The sequence below is a fragment of the Colius striatus genome, chromosome 5 (assembly GCF_028858725.1).
Source record: "Colius striatus isolate bColStr4 chromosome 5, bColStr4.1.hap1, whole genome shotgun sequence".
Taxonomy (NCBI): domain Eukaryota; kingdom Metazoa; phylum Chordata; class Aves; order Coliiformes; family Coliidae; genus Colius; species Colius striatus.
In genome coordinates this window covers 53653705-53674910 of record NC_084763.1, presented here as the reverse complement: position 1 = coordinate 53674910, position 21206 = coordinate 53653705, and the positions used below count along the sequence as shown (strand labels likewise).

General features: G+C 37.3%; 1 protein-coding gene across 1 annotated transcript in view; it reads left to right on the top strand.

Moving 5' to 3' along the window:
- The window catches only part of MALRD1 (MAM and LDL receptor class A domain containing 1), a 222189-nt gene that overhangs the window by 87365 nt on the left and 113618 nt on the right, over positions 1 to 21206 (top strand). Inside the window, exons 21-25 of the mRNA XM_061997419.1 lie at positions 8197 to 8353; positions 10243 to 10353; positions 11336 to 11549; positions 16267 to 16518; positions 19747 to 20034. Of these exons, the coding sequence (XP_061853403.1) occupies positions 8197 to 8353; positions 10243 to 10353; positions 11336 to 11549; positions 16267 to 16518; positions 19747 to 20034 (1022 nt within the window). The remainder of the gene's footprint in view (positions 1 to 8196; positions 8354 to 10242; positions 10354 to 11335; positions 11550 to 16266; positions 16519 to 19746; positions 20035 to 21206) is intronic.

The following is a 21206-nucleotide window of genomic DNA, read 5'->3' as shown; positions in this document are numbered from 1 at the left end:
TATTCCTTTTTTCCCTGTTAATTTCTTTAAAAACAAATCTCTAAGTGTTTGTTTTGTAATTCCAAAAGCAGTTTAAATGTATTTATAACATAGAAAATGATTTCTAAAAGACTAATGTGACAAGAACAAAAAGACGTCTGCATGATTTCAACAAAAGCAGTTAAAATGCACCTAAGATGAAATACATTCCTGAAGGCATAAACCAAGCTCATTGCAATACACCACAATACCCTAATTCTGTGTTTGTCATCCTGTGTGGATGGGTGTCTGAAGAGTTCATTGTATTTCACAACAGTATATCTATCTCAGACTTCTTTCATTCAGTTTAGGCTGTCCTGACTATTATTCTTTAAGCAGGAATTAAGCTTTTAAATAAGCCTTTTAGACATGGGGAGTATAAATGATACTTGAGTGTACTACATGTAGTTGCACTTAGGTAGAAGTAGTAGAAAAGTATGAGCTTTATGTGATGCTTTTAGATTCCATAGATCTGTACTCAGTAGTATTATTTGCTTTACACAAATGTATCTATTGATCTTGCTTGAGAACTTTATTCACAGTGAAGCACACAGCATTGAGCTGTATCTCCACAGCTGTATCTAAGAAGATGCTTAGAGTACTCTTAAAGACAATGGAAAAGGAAAGGAAAGAGATACTTCGCTTTGTAAAGAGGATGTAAAGTACATCTATCTATGGGTAGATTTGATGGGTATTGTGCTGCTATATCTGCAATTCCTGTGATTCTCTAGGTCATCTAGAGAAATAACACTGTGTAAAGAACTAGGATTGTTGGCACCCTGCAATTTATAAGCAATTGTCTATAAACACCGCTAGAGAATGGCTTCTGCATTAGGAAGTAGCTCTATTATATCCTTTCAGAAAGCAGTCTTCCAAAAGATTTACATCTACTTTGTTATGGCATGACAATTGTATGGCTTTTTTTTATTCTGTTATATGTTAAACTTAAATGTCAATGGAGATGAGAGATAGCTAGATAAAGAAATATGTTTTGAATCACGTTCAAAGTAGTTACTGTTTTTGAAATTACCACTGTCTGAGGTAATATTTGTGAGATATTGCTGTAACAGAAGATCTGCATTCCTGATCACTGTTTACTTTCACTTATTCTTTAATTTTATTGAATGTTTACAGAAATATTCAGATCTAATTGAAGAAAAGCCTTCTTTGGGTTTTTTTTTTTAGCTTTTAAATACATATCTGAGTTACTATTTCAGACTTATTAATAGTTAAGTCATTAGAAGTGTTCAGTGGAGAAAATCTTTCTCTGATATATAGTAGAATTCATTAGGCAATTTGAGTTATTGTATTTTGAAATTATTGGAAGTTACATATTTTATGACATTTTAATTTTGCAGATGGGTTCTTTTTCTGCAATAACATCCTCACAGCTGTAATCCTTTATTCAGGAAAGAACCCTGTTGAAGCCAATGAATACGTAATGTGTAAGTCACTGCAAGACACAGGTTGTAAAAGATCTGTTCATATGTTAAGACCTATAATAGGCCATCCTATATTATCTACAGAAGGATAAGCAGTCAAGCTACTTCTGGTGCAGACACTGAATTACCTAGCTGTGGTGGTTTAGCCCTGGCTGGGTGCCAGATGCCCAAGTTGTTCTATTACTTCCCCCTCTAAACTGGACAGGAGAGAGAAATATAATGAGAGGTTCCTGAGTTGACGTAAGGACAGGGAGATCACCCAGCAATTAGTATCATGGGCAGAACAGACTCAACCTGGGGAGAAAAGTTTTGATTTATTAATGAACAATGAGAACAGGGAGGTGAGAAATGAAACTCAATCTTAAAACATTTTCCCCCATCCCTCCTTCTTCCCTCCTTCCTTCCCCCCCAGCAGTGCAGGGCATGTGGGCTGTGGACAGTTCATTACAGATGGAATTTGCTGCTGCTTATTCGTAGAGGGAGGTCTCCTCATACTTTCCACTGCTACACTGTGGGATCCCTCCCACGGGTGATAGTCCCTCACAAACTTCTCCAACATGGGTCCTTCCCATGGGCTACAGTTTTTTTATGAATTGCTCTGGCATGGGTCCACAGGGGCAGCTCCTCACACCCTCCTCCTCCTCCTTCTCCACTGACCTTCGTGTCTACAGAGATGTTTTCACATTCTTACTCCCTGTTGCTGCTGCAGTTCAGCAACTGTGCAGCAACTTCTTCCTCTTCTTAAATGCATTATTCACAGAGGTGTTACCTCAATCACTAATTGGGCAGGCCTGGGTCAGCTGTGGGTCACAGAATTGACTGGCATTAGTCTTATTAGCTACAGGGGAAGCTTCTGGCAACTCTGTTTAAAGAAGCCACCCCTGTAGCGCCCCTGCTACTAAAGCCTGGCCCAGGCAAAACCACTATGCTAGCAAATACAGGTACTGAAGAAACTGCATTTTTTTTTCTTGTTGTTTATCTTTTTCCATATCATACTTCTTATGCTTCCCACATAAGTGTGCTCTGACACATTTTTTTCAGATTCATAGTCATACATCTTGAGTAAAACCTTGGTCACTATCCACAGACGACTTCTTCCCACATCATATGTTGCCTTCTGGCTAAAATAACAGGCAGTGCATCAAGTAACTGTTATCCCAAAGTGTAAATGAGGACATAAATTTCTTCTTCAATGGGTGTTTGAGTATTAAGGTCTCTCTCACTTCTGTACTTTTTTTAGCATCTTTTGGTGATTTCTACAGGCAGATGTAGTCTTGGCAGAACTGTCAGGATTTGAGATGGGGGTTTTTTATACTTTCTGTATATTTCTTTAATACTTTTTGTAATATTTCTGTATTGCTTCTACCCATTTTCAACAGTTTCCCGACTTAAAGCCAAACCTCAAGTAAAAACTATATAGGCTCAGTTTTGACATGGCTGTCCCATCTTAAAGTTAATATATTGAAGTTACATAAAGATTAAAGATTCTTTGGTCTTTGACTGTTTCCTTAGGAATACTGACTTTGAATGCCTTATATTTCTGTTGCAACCTTTGTTGCAAGTCATAGAATCATAGAATGGTAGGGGTTGGAAGGGACCTTTAGAGATCATCTAGTCCAACCCCCCTGCAGAAGCAGGGTCACCTAGATCAGGTCACATAGGAAGATGTCCAGGCGGGTCTTGAAGACCTCCAAGGAAGTAACCTCCAGGACCCCCCTGGGCAGCCTGTGCCAGGGCTCCCTCATCCTCACAGTGAAATAGTTTTTATCTTACATTTAAATGGGACTTTTTGTGTTCCAGCTTCATTCTATTACCCCTTGTCCTGCTGCTAGCTGCAATAGAAAAAAAGGGATGCCCCAATCTCCTGACACCCACCCTTTGGATATTTATAAATGTTAATAAGATCTCCCCTCAGTCTCCTCTTCTCCAGACTAAACAGCCCCAGTTCCCGCAGCCTTTCCTCATACGAAAGATGCTCCATTCCCCTGATCATCTTGGTGGCCCTGTGCTGGACTCTCTACAGAAATTTTCTATCCCTCTTGAGCTGAGGAGCCCAGAACTGGACACAGTGCTCCAGAATGCTAGAAAACAAGAAATATTAGTATATTTCCAAATAATTTTTATATAGATTTGTTTTTTAACTTCTTAAATTTTACCAGAACCTTCATATCATCTGGTTTCTGACGTTATAAACAGGAAAAGAGAAAGTATCAACATAAAATGAAGCTAGTATAGAAAGCTCAATGGATTAAAACTTACAACCCTCTTCTGTCAAATATATAAGGCATATATAATATATATAAATATAATATATAACTCACTCTTAGTTAATGAAACAATTATCTAAAAGATTTCTCAGAAATCTTTTGATGAAATATTTTGTAACTAGAAATCCGAATCTTAAAACTAAAATTCTCCTGGAAATGTCTTGATTTGACGAAAATTTTGTTAGCTGGCTATCTTTGCTCTTGGAGGAAAGGAAATAGAGAACCACAGAATTACAGAGACTGATACCCTCCAGACGCACTGCCCTGATAAAGGATGTATAGTGTGTGATAAATGCAAACTAAAGCACTGTCTTGACTGATTCAAACCATCAACTTTAGCTGTGCTGGCCCACATTTTCCTGTCATGTCTAGTATCCCACAATTCTTCCCCTTTTGTCAAGAGAGTACTTATTTTCGATGTCATCTAATGCCCTGCTGTTTTTTTGACTGCCAGTTTGATGTTTCCCTCTGTACAGAAACTCATCTGGACTAAAAGCAGGTCGCTGACTTGTCAGTTCCTGGACAGATGGTGTTGGGCCTAATTTTTTTGGATAGGCCTTCAACATTTTTTTAACACGCCTAATCTTTCCTTCAAGACTAATCCTCATTTAATTGACTCAGTTCTCTCTGGAACTGAAGAAATACAGTGAAGATTCTTTTATGTATGCCATTCTTTGCTAACTTCATTTTAAAGCATACTTGAAACATTAAACTATTAGCAAAGTCAAGTATGGAAATACAGCTCAGTTGCTTATGTTGCATTTTTTATATCCATTAACAGGTGAGTTTCCCATTGAAATTAATTAGGATTGTTGCATTGGCACAGGAGCACCTCTGTATAGGGAGTTCTTGCAGTACAGAGGTAAAATTACCTCTTTTCAAAGGGTAAATATAAGGATTTTAATGGCACATATTGTAACTGCTGACTAAGAGGTTTTCCACGGTATCATTTTTCAAAGGAGCCTGAGATGTTTCAGCTACTGGCAGGGAAGCCTGTGTGTACTCTGCTCAATTTCAGCACTTATATAATACATTGAAAGCCAGATTTATTCACTCTTGTACACGTTGAACAAGATCTTGTTTCACACTTGTTACCATTGGCTTCTTGAGGGCAAGGAAGAAGGAAAAAAAAGAAAGGGAATATTTTTATGGAATTGGAAAAAAAGAATTTAAGGAGGGGTCAGATGTTTAAATTGCAGAGTGAAGAAACTACTACCTTGTTTGAAGATCACTCAGAGAACAAATATGGGAGAAAAGGAGGAGAACAGCTTCTGAGGAGAATAACAAAGACTGATAATTTGGACTTATGGAAAGTTTAGGAATACTTTGTTGGCTGTATATTATTTACTGGTTTAAAATACACTAAGTATTTTAACTAAGTACTTTATTTTAGCTAAGTAATCTTTTACTTTGAAAATGACAGCTTGACAAACTGAAGCAATGATTGCATATACATTAACAAGCTCTGCTACAAAGACGTCATCCATAGAAATTATAGGTCCTCTAGCATGTAAACTGTATACATAGAGAATTACTACTTTCTTCAAGCTTTTCCCCAACAAATCTGAAAAGAACTATATATTCCTTTACCTCCAGGCAAGACTCTGGTGGAATAATCAGCAACAAAGGAAAAAGGAAATAATTTTTCATTACATTGAAATAACAGATCTCTTCATCAGAAAGGAAGGAAATAAATGAGTATTCCAAATGCAGCCTTGCCTGAAAGATCTGTAACTATGTAGTTTTCAAGGTTTTCAATAATCACTTATAGTACATGTAGTTTATTAGGAGAAAATGTTTCAGTAAAGATGTTTTATTATTTTATTTAGAGGTTATACTTACCTTATTGCCCCAAGGCCTCCATATATGTGACTGTATTTTGTGCTTATTTTCTACAATAATTCACTTCCAAATATTTATGCTGCTATCTCAAGGATGATGCATGTAGTAACTATAAAGATGTCTGAATTGCTAGGATATGGAGATGAAGACAAGCTTCAGTGACACTTCTCTCATCTCCTTCTCAATGAAAAGAAAAATGAGATTGTGGAAAAAAATCAGATTTCCTGAGATCATTACTCTTCCCCCTAGAATCCCCCCTGACCAAATTAGGTCCTTGTTGGCTTTATCAGCAAGTCCTCTGTGATTTCATTCATAACATATCTGACCTACACCAAAGGTGTACCCTGCATTGTAAGATATAATTGAAAAACATAGTGTTCCTCCTTCTAAAATATCTACTTATATATGGCTTAGAAAATTTTACTACAAAATACTGAGCATTATTTTATAACAAAGTAAGATTTATAGATCTGCTGATGTCTGTTTTATGTATGGCAGTAGAAATGTTAACTGATCATGACCACTACTTTCCTGCATGTGTGCTTCATTCCTACCTAAAGCTATGTGCATGGGAAACTCATCCCACATACTATTGCTCTTTTTTTTTTCTAAAAGTCTTAATTTCCTTTAATTATTTCATGTTCTCCAGTGAAGATGTAAGAAATAATCTACAAAATGTTATCTTTTCTTGTATAAATTTCTTCATTCATACAGTATCTTTTAGCACTAGGTTTTAAATAAAACAAATGTAACAATAGTCTAGGGCTTAGAATCAGCTTTTTTTGGCTAAAGAGAAGTTATGGGGAAAATGTACTTCTGTGCTTTTTGACATTTTCACGTTTTACATACAAATTCTTACCAATATCTACAAATACAATGATTCTCTCATTTTTGCATGCTAGATAAGGTTTTGGAAAATCACTGAGAAGTATAATGATTACAGAATGCTCCACTTCTGACCCATGGAAGTGTTAGAATTTCAATTGCCCTGCTGAAGAAAACAGCCTGGTATTTCTGTAACAAAATATTTTATAACTATCAAAATTGCATCTTATTTTTATCTACTGTAGCTTCCCATTGCTATTGCAGTTGATAAGATTAACCACAAGCTACAGGAAGGATAAGCAAAAATGCCATATGAAATTCTTTGCCCCAAGAGAAAGGAAGATGGGAAGTTTGCTGCCTATCAGTCATTGGTCATATCAAAAACAAGTTAAAGCATGTGTGATTCTAAGGATAAGTAAATTAAAGGACTTCAGATCCTCAGTAGAAATTTTTGTGTGAGGACAGAGATAAAATCTACAGGACTTTCAGTCTGTGACCACCTTCTGGGCACCCCCAGAAGGATTCTCTCAGCAACACTTACTGTGTATAGTCGCTGCCTTCTCACAATTGCAGTGATGCAGCTTTACAGACTGATTGCTCAGAGCTTGGCCAAACAGGAAAACTGGAAAGCAAGGAAAACCCAATGCCAGGACTTCTTTTAAAAGAACCTAGGTCCCATCATCAGGTTTATAAGCCCTTGTTGTAAAAGTTCTTCCTTTTGAGAACCACTGAGAGAATGCAATCTTATCTTTGGCCAACAACTGTTTTATTTTGAAAAGCAAGGGTTTTAGGAGCCAAATTTGAGTGCCAGGTTCCAGGTGGGGAGCAGTTACCTTGTGCATCACTCGCTCTGTGTCATCTTTTTTAATCTGTATGACTGTCTCTTCTCTCATTGTTATGCTGTTATATTGTCCTTATCTCACTCAACCCACTACATGTTACTGTTTCCCTCCAATTCTCCTCCCTATCCCACTGAGTAGGGGGTAGGTGATCAAGCAGCTGCAGAGTTCTTTGTTGCTGTCTGGGCTTAAACTATGACAGCCTGGGAAGGCTGTAACAGTTGAGGAGATGCTGGGCAGTCTCATTTCCAAGCCCTGTCAATTGCCTTCCAGGTTCCACTGGGCTCTTCAAAGTCACCAGCCTGTTAACAGGACAAGGGCTAATGGACATAAGCTGGAACACAAAAAGTTTCACTTACACGTAAGGAAAAAACTACTGCTGTGGGTGAGGGAGCCCTGGCACAGGCTGCCCAGGGATGATGTGAAGTCTCCTTCTTGGGAGGTTTCCAAACCCGCCTGGATATCTTCCTGCTTTAGCAGGCGAGTTGGACTAGATGATCTTTAGAGGTCCCTTCCAACCCCTACCATTCTGTGATTCCGTAAAATCTTAGATATCCAAAACACTAAAACTGAACTTCTGGTCTTACTATACATTCAGAGTATACTTACTGCAAAGCCAGCCTCATCTTTCTCATCATCTCAGAAGAAAGGATTTCATGCAGTATCTTGGGTTTTCTTGACTTCAGTCTAGGATAAAATCCTCTGATTTCCTTGAGGGGAAGAAAAAAAAGGATGTGGTGACATGACCCAGAAGCTATACAGCCCTCTGGGTACAAATGGAGTGATATAAAAATACTGCCTGCCTTTTCAAGGGCTTTCTGTTATTCTGGCTACACATTAATAAACCAAAAGATATCCAGATACCCAGTCAGAAGATGTTATATCTATATAAGGAATTACTACTATTTTGACTTTAACTAGGACTTATTTGTGATTAAATGTTTTGTTTCTCTCTCTGAGCAGGTTCACTGAAGAAGGTTGGTATCTCTTTGCGGACAGCTCAAAGGGAGAATTTGGTCACACAGCTGACATCGCTACCCCAGCAATCTCCCTTACAGGGCCCAAATGCAAAATCATATTCTGGAACCACATGAATGGTTCAACAATAGGTTCACTGGAGGTATGGAGATGTTCTTTGCTTTGAGCTGCTATTTTGTGAGAAAATTCATGCCTTGTCGTTTAATCTCACTGAAGCCTAGGCTGCTAATAAATGAAAATGAACAATTAATAGCACTAGCATTAGCTCAAATAAGGTGGGGAATATAGAACTTTCAACAACAACAAAAAAATTATGACCCTTAGACATACTGTGGTTGGAACTTCCAGACAAGAAAAAGTCTTGTACTGCACAGTATCCTTTGACACTGAAAAGCATCAGTAGACATTTGGATATCGAGGTCTTTAGGTTTACAAAATCACACAGATTTGCAATGTAATTAAAATGCATAGGGCTTCAAAGTGCACTAGGACACAGGGAAGACTTGGATTTTCATAGCACATAAATTTATGGCAGTATTTGATTCTAAAATTATGACCTTTAGCTTGATAAGATAGAAAATTCAAATTTCTGGTGAAGGACTTGGATTTCTAACTTAGGAGGTAGCTGACAGTATATTTAAAACTGTGTGTGTATGTGACAATAGAGTTACATGCATATCTATATTCATATAAATACACAGTTTGTATGTGACTGTAAGAAAAACCTTTTCTTATTCAGCACCCTTTATTCTCTCAAATAATACCTATAATCTTTTTCTCTTTTCTTTTACCCCCTTAAAATTCATGTCTTTCATGAGCATTTCTTGTCTATAGAGCCAGGTGACACTTTGTTTTCTTTTCAATTTAATGTATTACACCTGTTTCTTTTGTTGTCCTGGAATGAAAGCTCTTCAGTGTGAGGATCTGCTGTTTGCTTGGCAGAACTTACCTGTTCTGCATTATCATTTGCCCTCAAAAGACTGTATAATTTTCTTTAAAAAAACCCAAACCTTTTTTTTTTTTCCATAAAAATGAAAAATGCCTGGGCTGCCCTAAGAAGATTACACACAGTAACAAAACATCCTTGAATGCAGAAATGGTTCAGGCGCTGGTGAACTGATGTTTAGCTCTGCGAGTACTGGCTGGAGACACAGGTTGACACACTTCATCAAACACCCATCCTGTTGTTCTTGTCAGCTCAGTTGAATTTGGATGCCCAGAGGGGTTGGAGCAAAGCATATTTAAGACTTTGTGCTCATGTCATAAAGTGTCAGCTTTCCTCAATTCAATGACTGTTTAAAGGGATAAGGGTATTTATGAGTCTTTCGTTGCCCAAACAAATGAAATTCAGTCTTTAGAAGAAAACCACAAATTTTTATCTGTAGTAGAAAAAACATTTTGTAAGAATCAGGACAAGAAAAATTATCTCAGAATGAAGCAATCTGCAAATGCATGAAATAATGTATTTTTCAATAATTCTTCTTGTTAATGTTGTTTCCATATTTTACAAATGGATACCAACCCATTAATGAGCCATTTTTGTTTGTGGCTAGCCACTCCAGGTAAATTAATGGGACAGCATATTCCAGGCTCTGGACAGAGTGAGTTTATGAGGAGATCAGAAACTCTTAAATCATTATTTCCTTAGAATAATCATTTACACTGGTAAATCCCTTTGCTTCAGATAGGATATCGGGAAAAGTTTCTTTACTGAGAGAGTAGTCTGTTACTGGAACAGGGTCCTCAGAGAAGTGGTCACAGCACCAAGCCTGTCAAGTTAAAGGAGAGTCTGGACAATTCTCTTAGTCACATGGTTCAGTTTTAGGAAGCCTAGGAGCCTTGCAAGCTGGGAGATAGACTCAATGATCCTTTTGAGTCCCTTCAAACTCCAGATATTCTTTAATTCTATGATATTTAAAGGTGGTACAGAGATGAGTTGTTCAAGATACTCCTGTGCTATTGTATACAATTAAGGGACCTGAAGTGAGTTGGTAATGGAAACACTTTTTGTGACATAGATTTCTTTTTTAGGTACTCTGTAAAACTCCAAACGTGACTTCTAAACTGTGGACTCAAAGTGGCAGCCAAGGCCCCCAGTGGAACAGAGCAGAAGTGTTCTTAGGAATTCGTTCAAACTTCCAGGTATGTGTTCTTATATTGTGTGCTTCCCAGACAACTGACTTTAGGTACGTCCAGATTATGCATTCTTCACCTCCTCATTTGCCCTTTTGCCCCATTGTCATGATTTCAGGTGGAGCTGTTTCCGGTAATGGGGAAGGGGCTGTAAGGATGGCTTCTGTAAGAAGTTGCTCAAAACTCTCCTCAGCTCTGAGCCAGACCCACTTCTGGGGCTGAGCCAATTAGATGCCTCCATGATCACTTTTTAAGAAGCCAGAAGAGGAAGGTTCTTCCTGATCCTTCTTGTTCTGTCCTTCCTTCTTTTCTGTCTGGTGGTGGTGCAAGGAGTTGGAGGAGAGAGAGAAGCAACCATGCAGACCCCAAGGTCAGTGAGGGAAGAGAAGAGGAGATGTTTTTGGAGCACAGACCAGCCTGCATCCTGTAGAGAGAAGTAGTGGAGCAGAGATTTGTTTGCGCTTCATAAAAGATCCCACACCAGGGGTAGTGACTATGTCACTTGTTTGCATCCTTGTAAACAAAACAGAGACAGCCAGGAACATATTTTAAAATGTGTTGCACTCACTGATACTTCTGTCTTAGTTGTTTTTTAATAAAACTTCAACATTCTTTGTACAATCGTAGGCAGAACTGATGAATGACTCAGACTAATCTTTTTCATACTTCCTTTGGAGAACTAGGTAGAACCCTTGCTAGTAATTCAGGATGAGTGGGGACTAATATCAGTTTGTTTTGTTTGGATGTTTTCTGTTTGTGTATTTTTTACTTGATTGATGATATAAGATGATTCTTCAATAACTATAGCGAAAGATTTGTACAAGCAGTTGTACAAGCTCTCATAGGACTGTGCTTTGACAGTGAGAACTGAGCATTTCACATTCCAAGACTTACAAGGACTGTCATAATCTCTATTCTATTCATGTGGCATGTCTAAACTTTTATATGTCTTAATAGTGTCTTACTGTAACAGCTCTGTAATTTTTATTAGGTTGTTTTCAGGGCAAAACGTGGTGTCAGCTACATGGGAGATGTGGCAGTGGATGATATTACCTTTGAAGATTGTTCCCCTTTGCTCATCCCAGGCAGACCTTGCACATCAGAGGAATTCACATGTGCCAACAATTACTGTATCCCGAAAGATAATCTGTGTGATTTTGTAAATGACTGTGCAGATAACTCAGATGAGAGCCCTGCTATTTGCAGTAAGTGTGGTAGGGATTTTAAAAATATAATTACCATAAGTAACTGTATCTGCTGTGAATTGTTATTACTTGAATACTTTTGCCAACTTATCAGCTAAGCAAGCAAACACGAAGGTAATAGTTTAATTCTATTCCTTGCCTTTTAAGGATTTTAAATTACTATTATTTAATTTGAAATCATATGATTGAAAATACAAATTGTTAGTTAATTTCTTTAAAAAATTCAGAAAGTATCTGTCTTTAAAAGCAGAATAAAAATCTCCTGTTTTCCATATGAAAAGAATGTATTAAGGCAGAAAGAAACACTTCAAGCCTAATACCTTAGGGATGTGAGACACCTACCTCCTTTGATATTTCAAGGATTGTCAGGTCTCTTAACAAATCATTTTAATCTCAATACGGTACAATGTTGGTTTTACAAGAGATATCAAGTAAAAGCAGCTACTGTATTGAATTCAATGAATATTTCATATCAAACTGGTTCTCCTCTGGAAAAAGAGATCACAATATATACTACTAACAATTTATTTTTTCTACTATAATCATAGGAAATGCTTCCTAAATGTGCAGTATTTGAGACCATATGAACAGTTGCCTCATTTTTATTGAGATGATGAATAAAGTTGATAAAATTATCAGTGAATACAATTCGGTGAAATAAAAGTATGCTGATATTCTATGAACATAAGGACCTGTGTCTGGCAACTTATTTTTGTACTATTAAACTTCTCAGTGATTTCCAAGCCAGCAATAACATGTTAGTAAGTTATATGGGCTCAAGTTCAGACCTCCTACAACTCAAAATGAGGAGCATGTCAAGTTGGAATTGCTCTCTTGAAAAAGATTCTTGTATTTTGGCTATTATTTTCCAAAATATTCAGAACCTGTGAGATTTTTTTGCAATCCCTTAAAGTATTTCATTCTTATTCCCAACTGGAAAAGAGATAAACTGAGACAGTTCTGTAAAGAAAATGCTTTCCTGTAAAGTGCTTTTTCTTCTGCTGATTAAAGTTAAAATTACTTTCTCAATATGGATTTTGCCCCAGATAAAAAAATAATATCATTTCATAGTTGAAATGCTTGGTGACCAGTTATGACTCTGTAAGGTCTAGGAGTGCTTTATTCAATAGTCTTGTCAGCAACAGTTAGAAATTAGACTAGTTGTTGAAATAGATATGCTGTTATAAATTTCCGCTAATGTGCTGGAGAATTTTGGGGTACTTTTGTTGGTGCTTCCTCTGCCTTATATATTTATTAAAGTAGGAAGATATAATACACCACTTACTGAAAAGACATCTAAAAGAAAAATGCTTGTTCCGTTTTCACGGCTTTTTCATGAGGCAAGATCCTTCCAAAGAGAACAGAATGATAGGAAACGTATCTTTCCACTTTTTGTGAAGGTTTTTTTCATTCTTTGCAGTAATCATAGAGGAGTAGTTTCCTTACTGGTGAGCCACAGAACAGTAGTCTGAAAACCACAAACTCAGAAGGCCAAAACATAGGAAGTAAGAAATTGGCAATTTTGGTCAGGCATGGCAATTGTGTTCAAAAGATATGAAAACTGTGCAGTTTTCAGGCATCTTCTAAGTACTTTTTATCAGTAGGCCTAGTAGATCTCTACTTCTGATTGTAGATGTGGTTTGCCATGTGAATGAAGAGTCATTTCTCAGTTAATTAAATCTTTATGCACCATACAGAAAGAAATAGATCCTAATCTCTTATATTCCTGAAACTCCAGAATGTGAATAGGACAATGTCACGTGACAATAGTTTTTAGACTCACCAATCAGACTCACTAAGTCTAATTATCAATGTCTAGACTGCTGGGATATAAACTATGCTTCATAAAGCTGTTAAATTACTATTGACAGATCTGTGCCCTGGTTTTGTTCCCTTGGTAGAGGTCTTTTTTTAGCTAGTTGCATGATGTCAGTGCTGTAAAATAAGTCAAGTACACGTTTTAACAGATACATTGATTTGTCAAATGTTTCAAAATTATTCCATTAGATACTGAATGAGAGATCCATGCCCAGAGTTCTCTTTAAGTATAATGTCACTAGTACTACTTGCTTAATACAGATATATGAGAAGAGAACAAATCACAACAATACTGGAGAGATAAGGCGTGGTAACACTCCTTCAGAAACTGCCAGGATTTGCCTTATGCTGCTTGAGGTTATCATGGTATCAGAAGAGAGTGTCTGAGGCAGCTCTTGTTAGATTGAGTCAGGAATGTCTCCTTGGGGTAGAAATGTTGTTTTATGGAATCTAGTAAATTAGATTTTGTAGAAAAAACTCTGAGAGAAGTAGTGTTTTTCCCTTTGGAAATGTGGATTAGTTCCAGTGCGAGTGGCTATACTTGGTAGACATTTGGTTTTGTCTGAGCTTGATTAATGTTTAGTGTAGCTAATCAGTTTGCTTCTGAACAAATCTCTCAGTTGTTCCTATTGATTGTGATTTGGTTTGCCCTGTAGTGTGTGCCCAAACATGTGAAACAGGCTCATTTCATTAGAAAATAAAGTGAAAAGTGAGCTCCAGGAGGGCATCAAATGTCTTCTAACCACTAATGGTCATTCAGCCATCAGGGTCAGTCTATACCACCTTCAGTACCCTTTCCTCTTCCACTCCCCTAAATGCCATCATGTCCTCAGCATCAGGTGTTTTACTCTACAGATCTGCTTTTATATCTCCATACTTCTTGTTCATCTAGGCATAAGTTTTGGGAATATTTTAACTTAAATTTGCTACATTTACCAACTTTGCAATAAACTAAGACACATTAGATCTTCTGTTACCTAGTGGTGTGTACCTACTGTGAAGTGTTTTTCTGAAATTAAGCTCTTGGCCAGTAGATAAATTCAGTGGCTCTGTGTCAGTGCTCCAAAGACAAGAGGATTAGCTTTGCTGTTGTACTTCATTACTAAGAGTTCAAAGCTCTTCATAGAAGTATCTCCTACTAGAAATTGAATATGTAAGTGCATAGTTGTCTGCTGTAACTTGAGCTTCTAAACATCCTGCCTAAGTTCTCTTTTTCATCAGTGGAGTGACTCACTTTCAGGCTGAAGTTCATGTAATTTTAAATGGATTGTTTGACTTAGATTAAATTATCCTGTACATAAGAGTATTTTTCTTTGTTTAATATAGAGATCCTACACAGAAATCTAAATTTAGGTAACATACAGTACATACAGCATTAGCAGGGATGTTCAATAACTCCATCTTAAGGTTTTGATTCATGACAACATGCCTTTAAAACGAGTCACTTGCACACATAAATTGTACTGACTAGGGGTGGAATTTGTAAATAATTGAAGGAATTTGTTTAGCTGAGATTCTGAAATATTAATTAACTAAATGGTCTTACAGCAAAAGATGAGAGGTAAAACAATTTATTGGCAGTTACATTCAGTTGACATAAACTACGATTTGTGTTTTGCAAAATAATAAGATCATTTAGCACAACAGATTTGGGATTTTTTTTAGTTATGTCAGATGAAGTGAAGTTATTTTGCTTGACAGTCTATATTATTAAGAAAAAGTTTCTGGCTTCTTTTTCACCCGTAGCACGTCCACAAATTAAAATACAAGGAAGAGATCTTTCATCTGATTTCAGCCTGAAATTTTAGAGGTAGCTGTCTGTACTGTTTTGGTCCATGTGTAGACTTCATGAATTTTAACTCCTTGGCCTCATTACTGAGTCTTCTGACCAGCTGCCAATTAAAGAAAGCAACTTTTAAATGGCTGAACTTTATCAGACCCCGGAAGAGGCTCAGGTTCTGTTTACGTTTTACAAGAGAGCTTTTGTCATTTCTTATATTGTCAGACCAAATGATCCATACAGATTCAAAATTTATCTTCAAAGCACTTTCTAGCAATAATAGTAAGAATATCAGGGCACAGTTGAAAGTCTCTTAAAGGCTTTGCCAAAATCCCAGCTTATTTCTGCAAGTTTAGTCTTACTTGGTAATCATTATAATGAAGTTACAGATGCATAGAGGAAAAAATGTACACAGCTTAAACTTCTGGAGTGGTACAATTGACTTAACCTCAATTTGTGTGGATAGCTGGCTCATCATGCTGGTTATTTTGACATTCAAGACTGTAAAATCAGTAAAGAACATGCATATTGTTTCATATAAAAATCAACCACAGTTATGACAGTTTTCTTTTCTAGACATTAAATAAAATTAAAGAGAAATGTGGATAATCACCTGTGTTTGCATATTAGCTGAGCTACTGCTTTATAACACATTATGTTTTACTTATGTGTGTCTTTATGGTGCTTGATATATGCATTTGTGGGGGTTTCTGTTCCCTAAATGTAGGCAATTGTTACTATTTTCACCTGACCCTAATATGTTCACCCCAAAAGAGGCCAGTTTTCTGCCTTATGTATTCTGTGGAGGGCACCAATTGACCTCTGCCTGTAAGACCCCAAAGAGCTATTCAGCTTGTTCTAAAAGACATTGTTACATTTGATTACTTTTATCCCAACAACCTACTTCATATATTTATAGTTTTTTCCTATCCTATTATATATCCTAGAACATGAAAAATGCTCTGTTTAATAAGATACATGGATATTCTTTTTTATATTCAAGTGCGCTTTTTTCCCTAAAAAAAAAAAAAGGTTTTTCTCTAGGTTATAGTTTATGTACATAATTAATTTATTGTAGAAAAAAAAATCTCTTTTCATGTGTGTGCAAATATCTTTCAGGTACATCTATTGGGAATTGCAATTTTGAGTTTGATCTTTGTGGATGGAAGCAAGACGAAGATGACGATTTTGACTGGAACCTCAGAACTAGCAGTGCTACAAAAGAAGGCACTGGACCAGCTACTGATCATACATTGCAAGAGCCATCTGGTTATTATATTTTTATAAAGAGTTCATTTCTTCAGCTGCCAGGAAAGAAAGCCAGGATTTCTAGTCCTGTCCTAAGCAGAAGGAATAAAAACTGCAAGGTATGTGGGGGTGTGGTACTAACAGGAATGCAAAATTTGATGTCTAGATTGCAAAAAGATGATATTCCTAATTAACATGATCACTGAAAGATTTATTGAGAAAAAACTCAAGTATCTTGTAGAAGAGTCAGGACCTGATCTTATATCCTTGAAATTGTAAGAAAATATTCAACTTATTGCAAGAGAAGAATGATTTCTCTAAGTCAGTACTCTGAGAGATTCAGATGAGGTTGACAGTGAACACTGTGTCTGATTTCCAATACATCTTATGCTCACCCTAGGCAGCATACAGCTACGTAATGCTTTGTGATTTTTAGGTAGAAAACATGTATAAATATAGTGACTATTGGTTTTCAAATAGTACAACTGCAAATGAAAAGATGCATAACAGAAGGCTTTGGATGTTCTAGAGAATGAAGAAAAGTAAGCCTTTATTTTCCAGAACATTACAGCAAATTGTAGTAATTTCAACTTGATCATTTCTTTACAGAGCTGGATTTAAAAGATTTCTAGTTCTGATACATCTTTTATAGTTTTTGCTAAAGTGATAACTTTTAGTTTCATAAAACATCATTCTGAATGCATCTGTCAGTCTGTTACATGAACATCATGCTGAAAAACACAAAGAGATACGACTACATTTACATGAGCATCATAATATTTGTTATTATGTTTTTACAGCTATTATAAATAAGAGAAAGGATTTTTTCTTTAGGGATTGTGCTATGCATTAGACTAGGAAGAAATTTGAGCTACAGATGTCCTCAGAATTAGAGCATGAATTGCTTTCTTTTGGGATATTACATCATTCTTGAAGATATTCTGATATTTGACAGAAACAAGATATTGAACTAGATTAAATGTTAAATTGATCAAATACAAATTGTGTCAAGTACAAAGCTTTCTTTGTCTGTCTGTAGTGCTGGAGACTGTCCTCAGGAGCCCCACACTCCACAGGAAGTCAGGTTAAAGGAGGAGTTTTGTTTGGTTGATGAGGTTAAGGATCAGTTGAGCAGTCTGGATGTACATAAATCCAGGGTCCCTGATGCTCACAGATGCTGAGGGAGCTGGTGGAAGTCATTGCTAAACCACTCTCCATCATCTTAAGTAAGTTGTGGAGAACAGGAGAGGTGCCTGAGGACTGGAGGAAAGCAAATGTCACTCCACTCTTCAGAAAGGGCAAGAAGTAGGGCCCAGGTAACTACAGACCAGTCAGCTTCACCTCTATCCCTGGAAAGGTGATGGAACAACTTATCCTGGGCGCTGTCTCCAGGCATTTAAAGGACAAGAGGGTCATTGGGAGCAGTCAACATGATTTTACCAAAGGAGAAGTCATTTGACTAACCTAATAGCCTTTTATGAAGATGTAAACAGGTGAATAGATGGTGGTAGTGCAGTGGATGTGGTTTGTCAATTTCAGTAAAGCATTTGACACCATCTCCCACAGCATCCTCACAGCAAAACTGAGAAAGTGTGGGCTGGATGATCAAGTAGTGAGGTGGGCTGTTAACTAGTTGAAGGAAAGGAGGCAGAGAGTTGTGATCGATAGGGCAGTGTCTAGTTGGAGGTCTGTATCTAGTGGAGTCCCTCAGAGGTCAGTACTGGGACCAGTACTGTTCACTATATTCATTAATGACCTTGATGAGGGAACAGAGGGCACTGTCAGCAAGTCTGCTGATGATACCAAACTAGGGGGAGAGACTGACACACCAGAGACTGTACTGCCATTCAATGAGATCTGGACAGGCTGGAGAGTTGGGCAGGGAGAAATCTGATGAAATTCAACAAGGACAAGTGCAGAGTCTTGCAGCTGGGAAAGAATAACCCCATGTGCCAGTATAGGTTGGGGAATGAACTCAGAGAGTAGTATACGGGAAAGGGATCTGGGGGTCTTGGTGGGCAGCAGGATGAGCATGAGCCAGCAATGTGCCCTCGTGGCCAAGAAGGCCAATGGCATCCTGGGGTGTATTAGAAGGGCTTTGGGCAGTAGGTGCAGAGAGGTTCTGCTCCCCCTCTACTCTGCCCTCGTGAGACCACATCTGGAATATTGTGTCTAGTTCTGGGCCACTTGGTTCAAGAATGACATGGAACTGCTGGAGAGAGTTCAGCTCAGGGCCACAAAGATGATGGAGTGGAGTCATCTCCCTTGTGGTGAAAGGCTGAGGGAGCTTGGGCTCTTCAGCTTGGAGACGAGGAGACTGAGGGGTAGCCTCATTAATATCTGCAAATACGTAAGGGGTGGGTGTCAGGAGGATGGAGCCAGGCTGTTCTCAGTGATGGCCTATGACAGGACAAGAGGCAAAAAGGGTATAACCTGGAATATAAGAGGTTCCAAAGAAATATAAGGAAGAATTTCTTCACTGTGAAAGGTATGGGACACAGGAAGGGACTGTCCAGATGGGTTGTGAAGTCTCCTCTTGGGACATTCCAAACCCATCTGGATGACTTCCTCTATGACCTACTCTAGATGGCCCTGCTCTGGCACAGGGGGTTGGACTGGATGAGCTTTTGAGGTTCCTTCCAACCCTTAAGATTCTCTAATGTTGTGATTCTGTGATTTGATTGTTGCTCTTGAATTGAAAATAATTGAGAGCAGTTTAATCATGACAGCTCTTAACAGTGATATTTTTGATGTTTTCTATGAACTTGATCTTACTTTTGTACATCATAATTCTTTTTCCCCCTTTTTACTAACAAATAAAGTTTTAAAAAACCCTATTTACTAACCCAAAGACCTCTTGTGTTTTAGTTTAGCTATGGTTTTGCCTTTCTGCAGTCCATGTAGAAGTTTTATTTCCATATTAGAAAAGATTATTTTCTAATTACACACTCTATAATCTAGCACAAAAACATTCATAATGAGAAAAGTGTTCACTGCACTGAAGTTACTTCCCATGTTGTTAATAGCACTGTTCCATTCCTCTTTTTCTTTATCAACTATTTTAATTCTTTCACATTTACATGCAAGAGTTGTTCAAAGGGATGCAAGACCAGACATCACAGTATTGTAATTCTCCCTTCAAAGTTTGGACTTTGGAATAGTTAAAGAAAAAATCACTAGTAAGTCTGTTAGTGTGTGCTTTAATCAAATTACTTTAGAACTGGTAAAATTAAGGGCTATTCTGGATACATCTAACGATGCTCAATTTAATAATTAGGAAAAATAGAATAGCAGAATGTGTCTGTAGTCACCTATTGTGTACTTCATTCCATTATTCTTGCTTACAGATAGTTTTCTATTACCATATGTATGGAGCTCACGTTGGATCATTGATTGTCTACCAGAGGACTACAGCAAAACATGAAAATATTCTCCTTAATCTTACTGGAAACCAGGGAAATTTTTGGCAGTGCAAAGCACTGATCTTGACTGGAGATGGAGATGAAGATTTCCAAGTTGTTTTTGAAGGGATAGCTGGAAAAGGTCCCAAAGATGGCATAGCACTTGATGACCTCACATTTTCCAGGGAGTGCTTACCTTCCCAGGAGTTTTTACCAGCAGAACCCACAATACCAACAGGTATGTTCTTGCTATGGACAAACTGTGTACATAAGTGTGGACAGAATGAAAAGTAGCATTGCTTTCATTTCTTTATCTTTTCTTCAAAAGAGAAATAGAACACATATCTTGCTAAAGATACATTGAAACTAACTTGCTTTTAAGTAGCTTTATTTTAGGAAATACTATACAGTTATTGTAAACCAAAGAACTGAGTAGGACAGAGCCAATATAGATATACTGCAGTGAGACCAGCAGGCTTTAATGCATTTTGGCTAGTGGGAATTCTTACTGATACTGTTTAGGCACCATATTAATCCTCTTCCCTTGTAGTATAGGGATGGCATTGGTGCAATTATTTCCACTATCCTCACTTACTGCACAAGGGAAATACTTCTCAGACAATGTTACCAAAAATGATAAAGATCTGATGGGAATGGATCCAAATAATCCCAAGGCAAGAGCTGCTCCTGAAAGCATTGATTTTGTTTATTACTAATGTTTGCTTGGAAACAAATGATGGAGAAACTCTTTCAGACAAAAGAGGGCAAATCTCTTCCTTCCACTTTTATCATCAGAGTTATTGAAATGTAATCCACCAAAAGTGGAATTTAAGAAACCCATTTTGTTCCTGGACCGACTACAAATTCCCTACATGGCTGTGGCAATTCATTTTATCTCACTTCTCTGTCTTTCTGATCCATAAAACAAAGTTAATATTTCCCAATGTCAAGGACTATGGGGAGAATGGATCATTAATTTATGTGAGCTGCTTTGCTTTGTTACTACTGCTAATGAGAAGGCTTTAGGATATCATTAAGCACTGCTCAGGTGCTGGGAAACAACACTGATGAGACTACATAAAACTCAAGAAATTACACTGTACTTGGAGCACAAGATAAGCAGGAAAGGTAGGGGTAATGTTTTCCAAATATGTCTCTGATAAGTTGCCAGTTACAGTATGTAGTTTTAGCTTCATATTTATCTCAAAATAGTCACAGAAATTTATTGCAAATGAAATTGGTACTTCAGCAAAGCTCAGCTTTGTATGAATGTTACCCAAAAAGAAACCTTAGCAGAGATTTCTGATTTATTTTTGATGTTTTCAGATTCTGTTCTCTTAATAGTAGATGCAAGTCCCTGTGGCAATGTCAGAAACTTTAAAAGCTTTGGTTTTGATACTAAAGGATGTT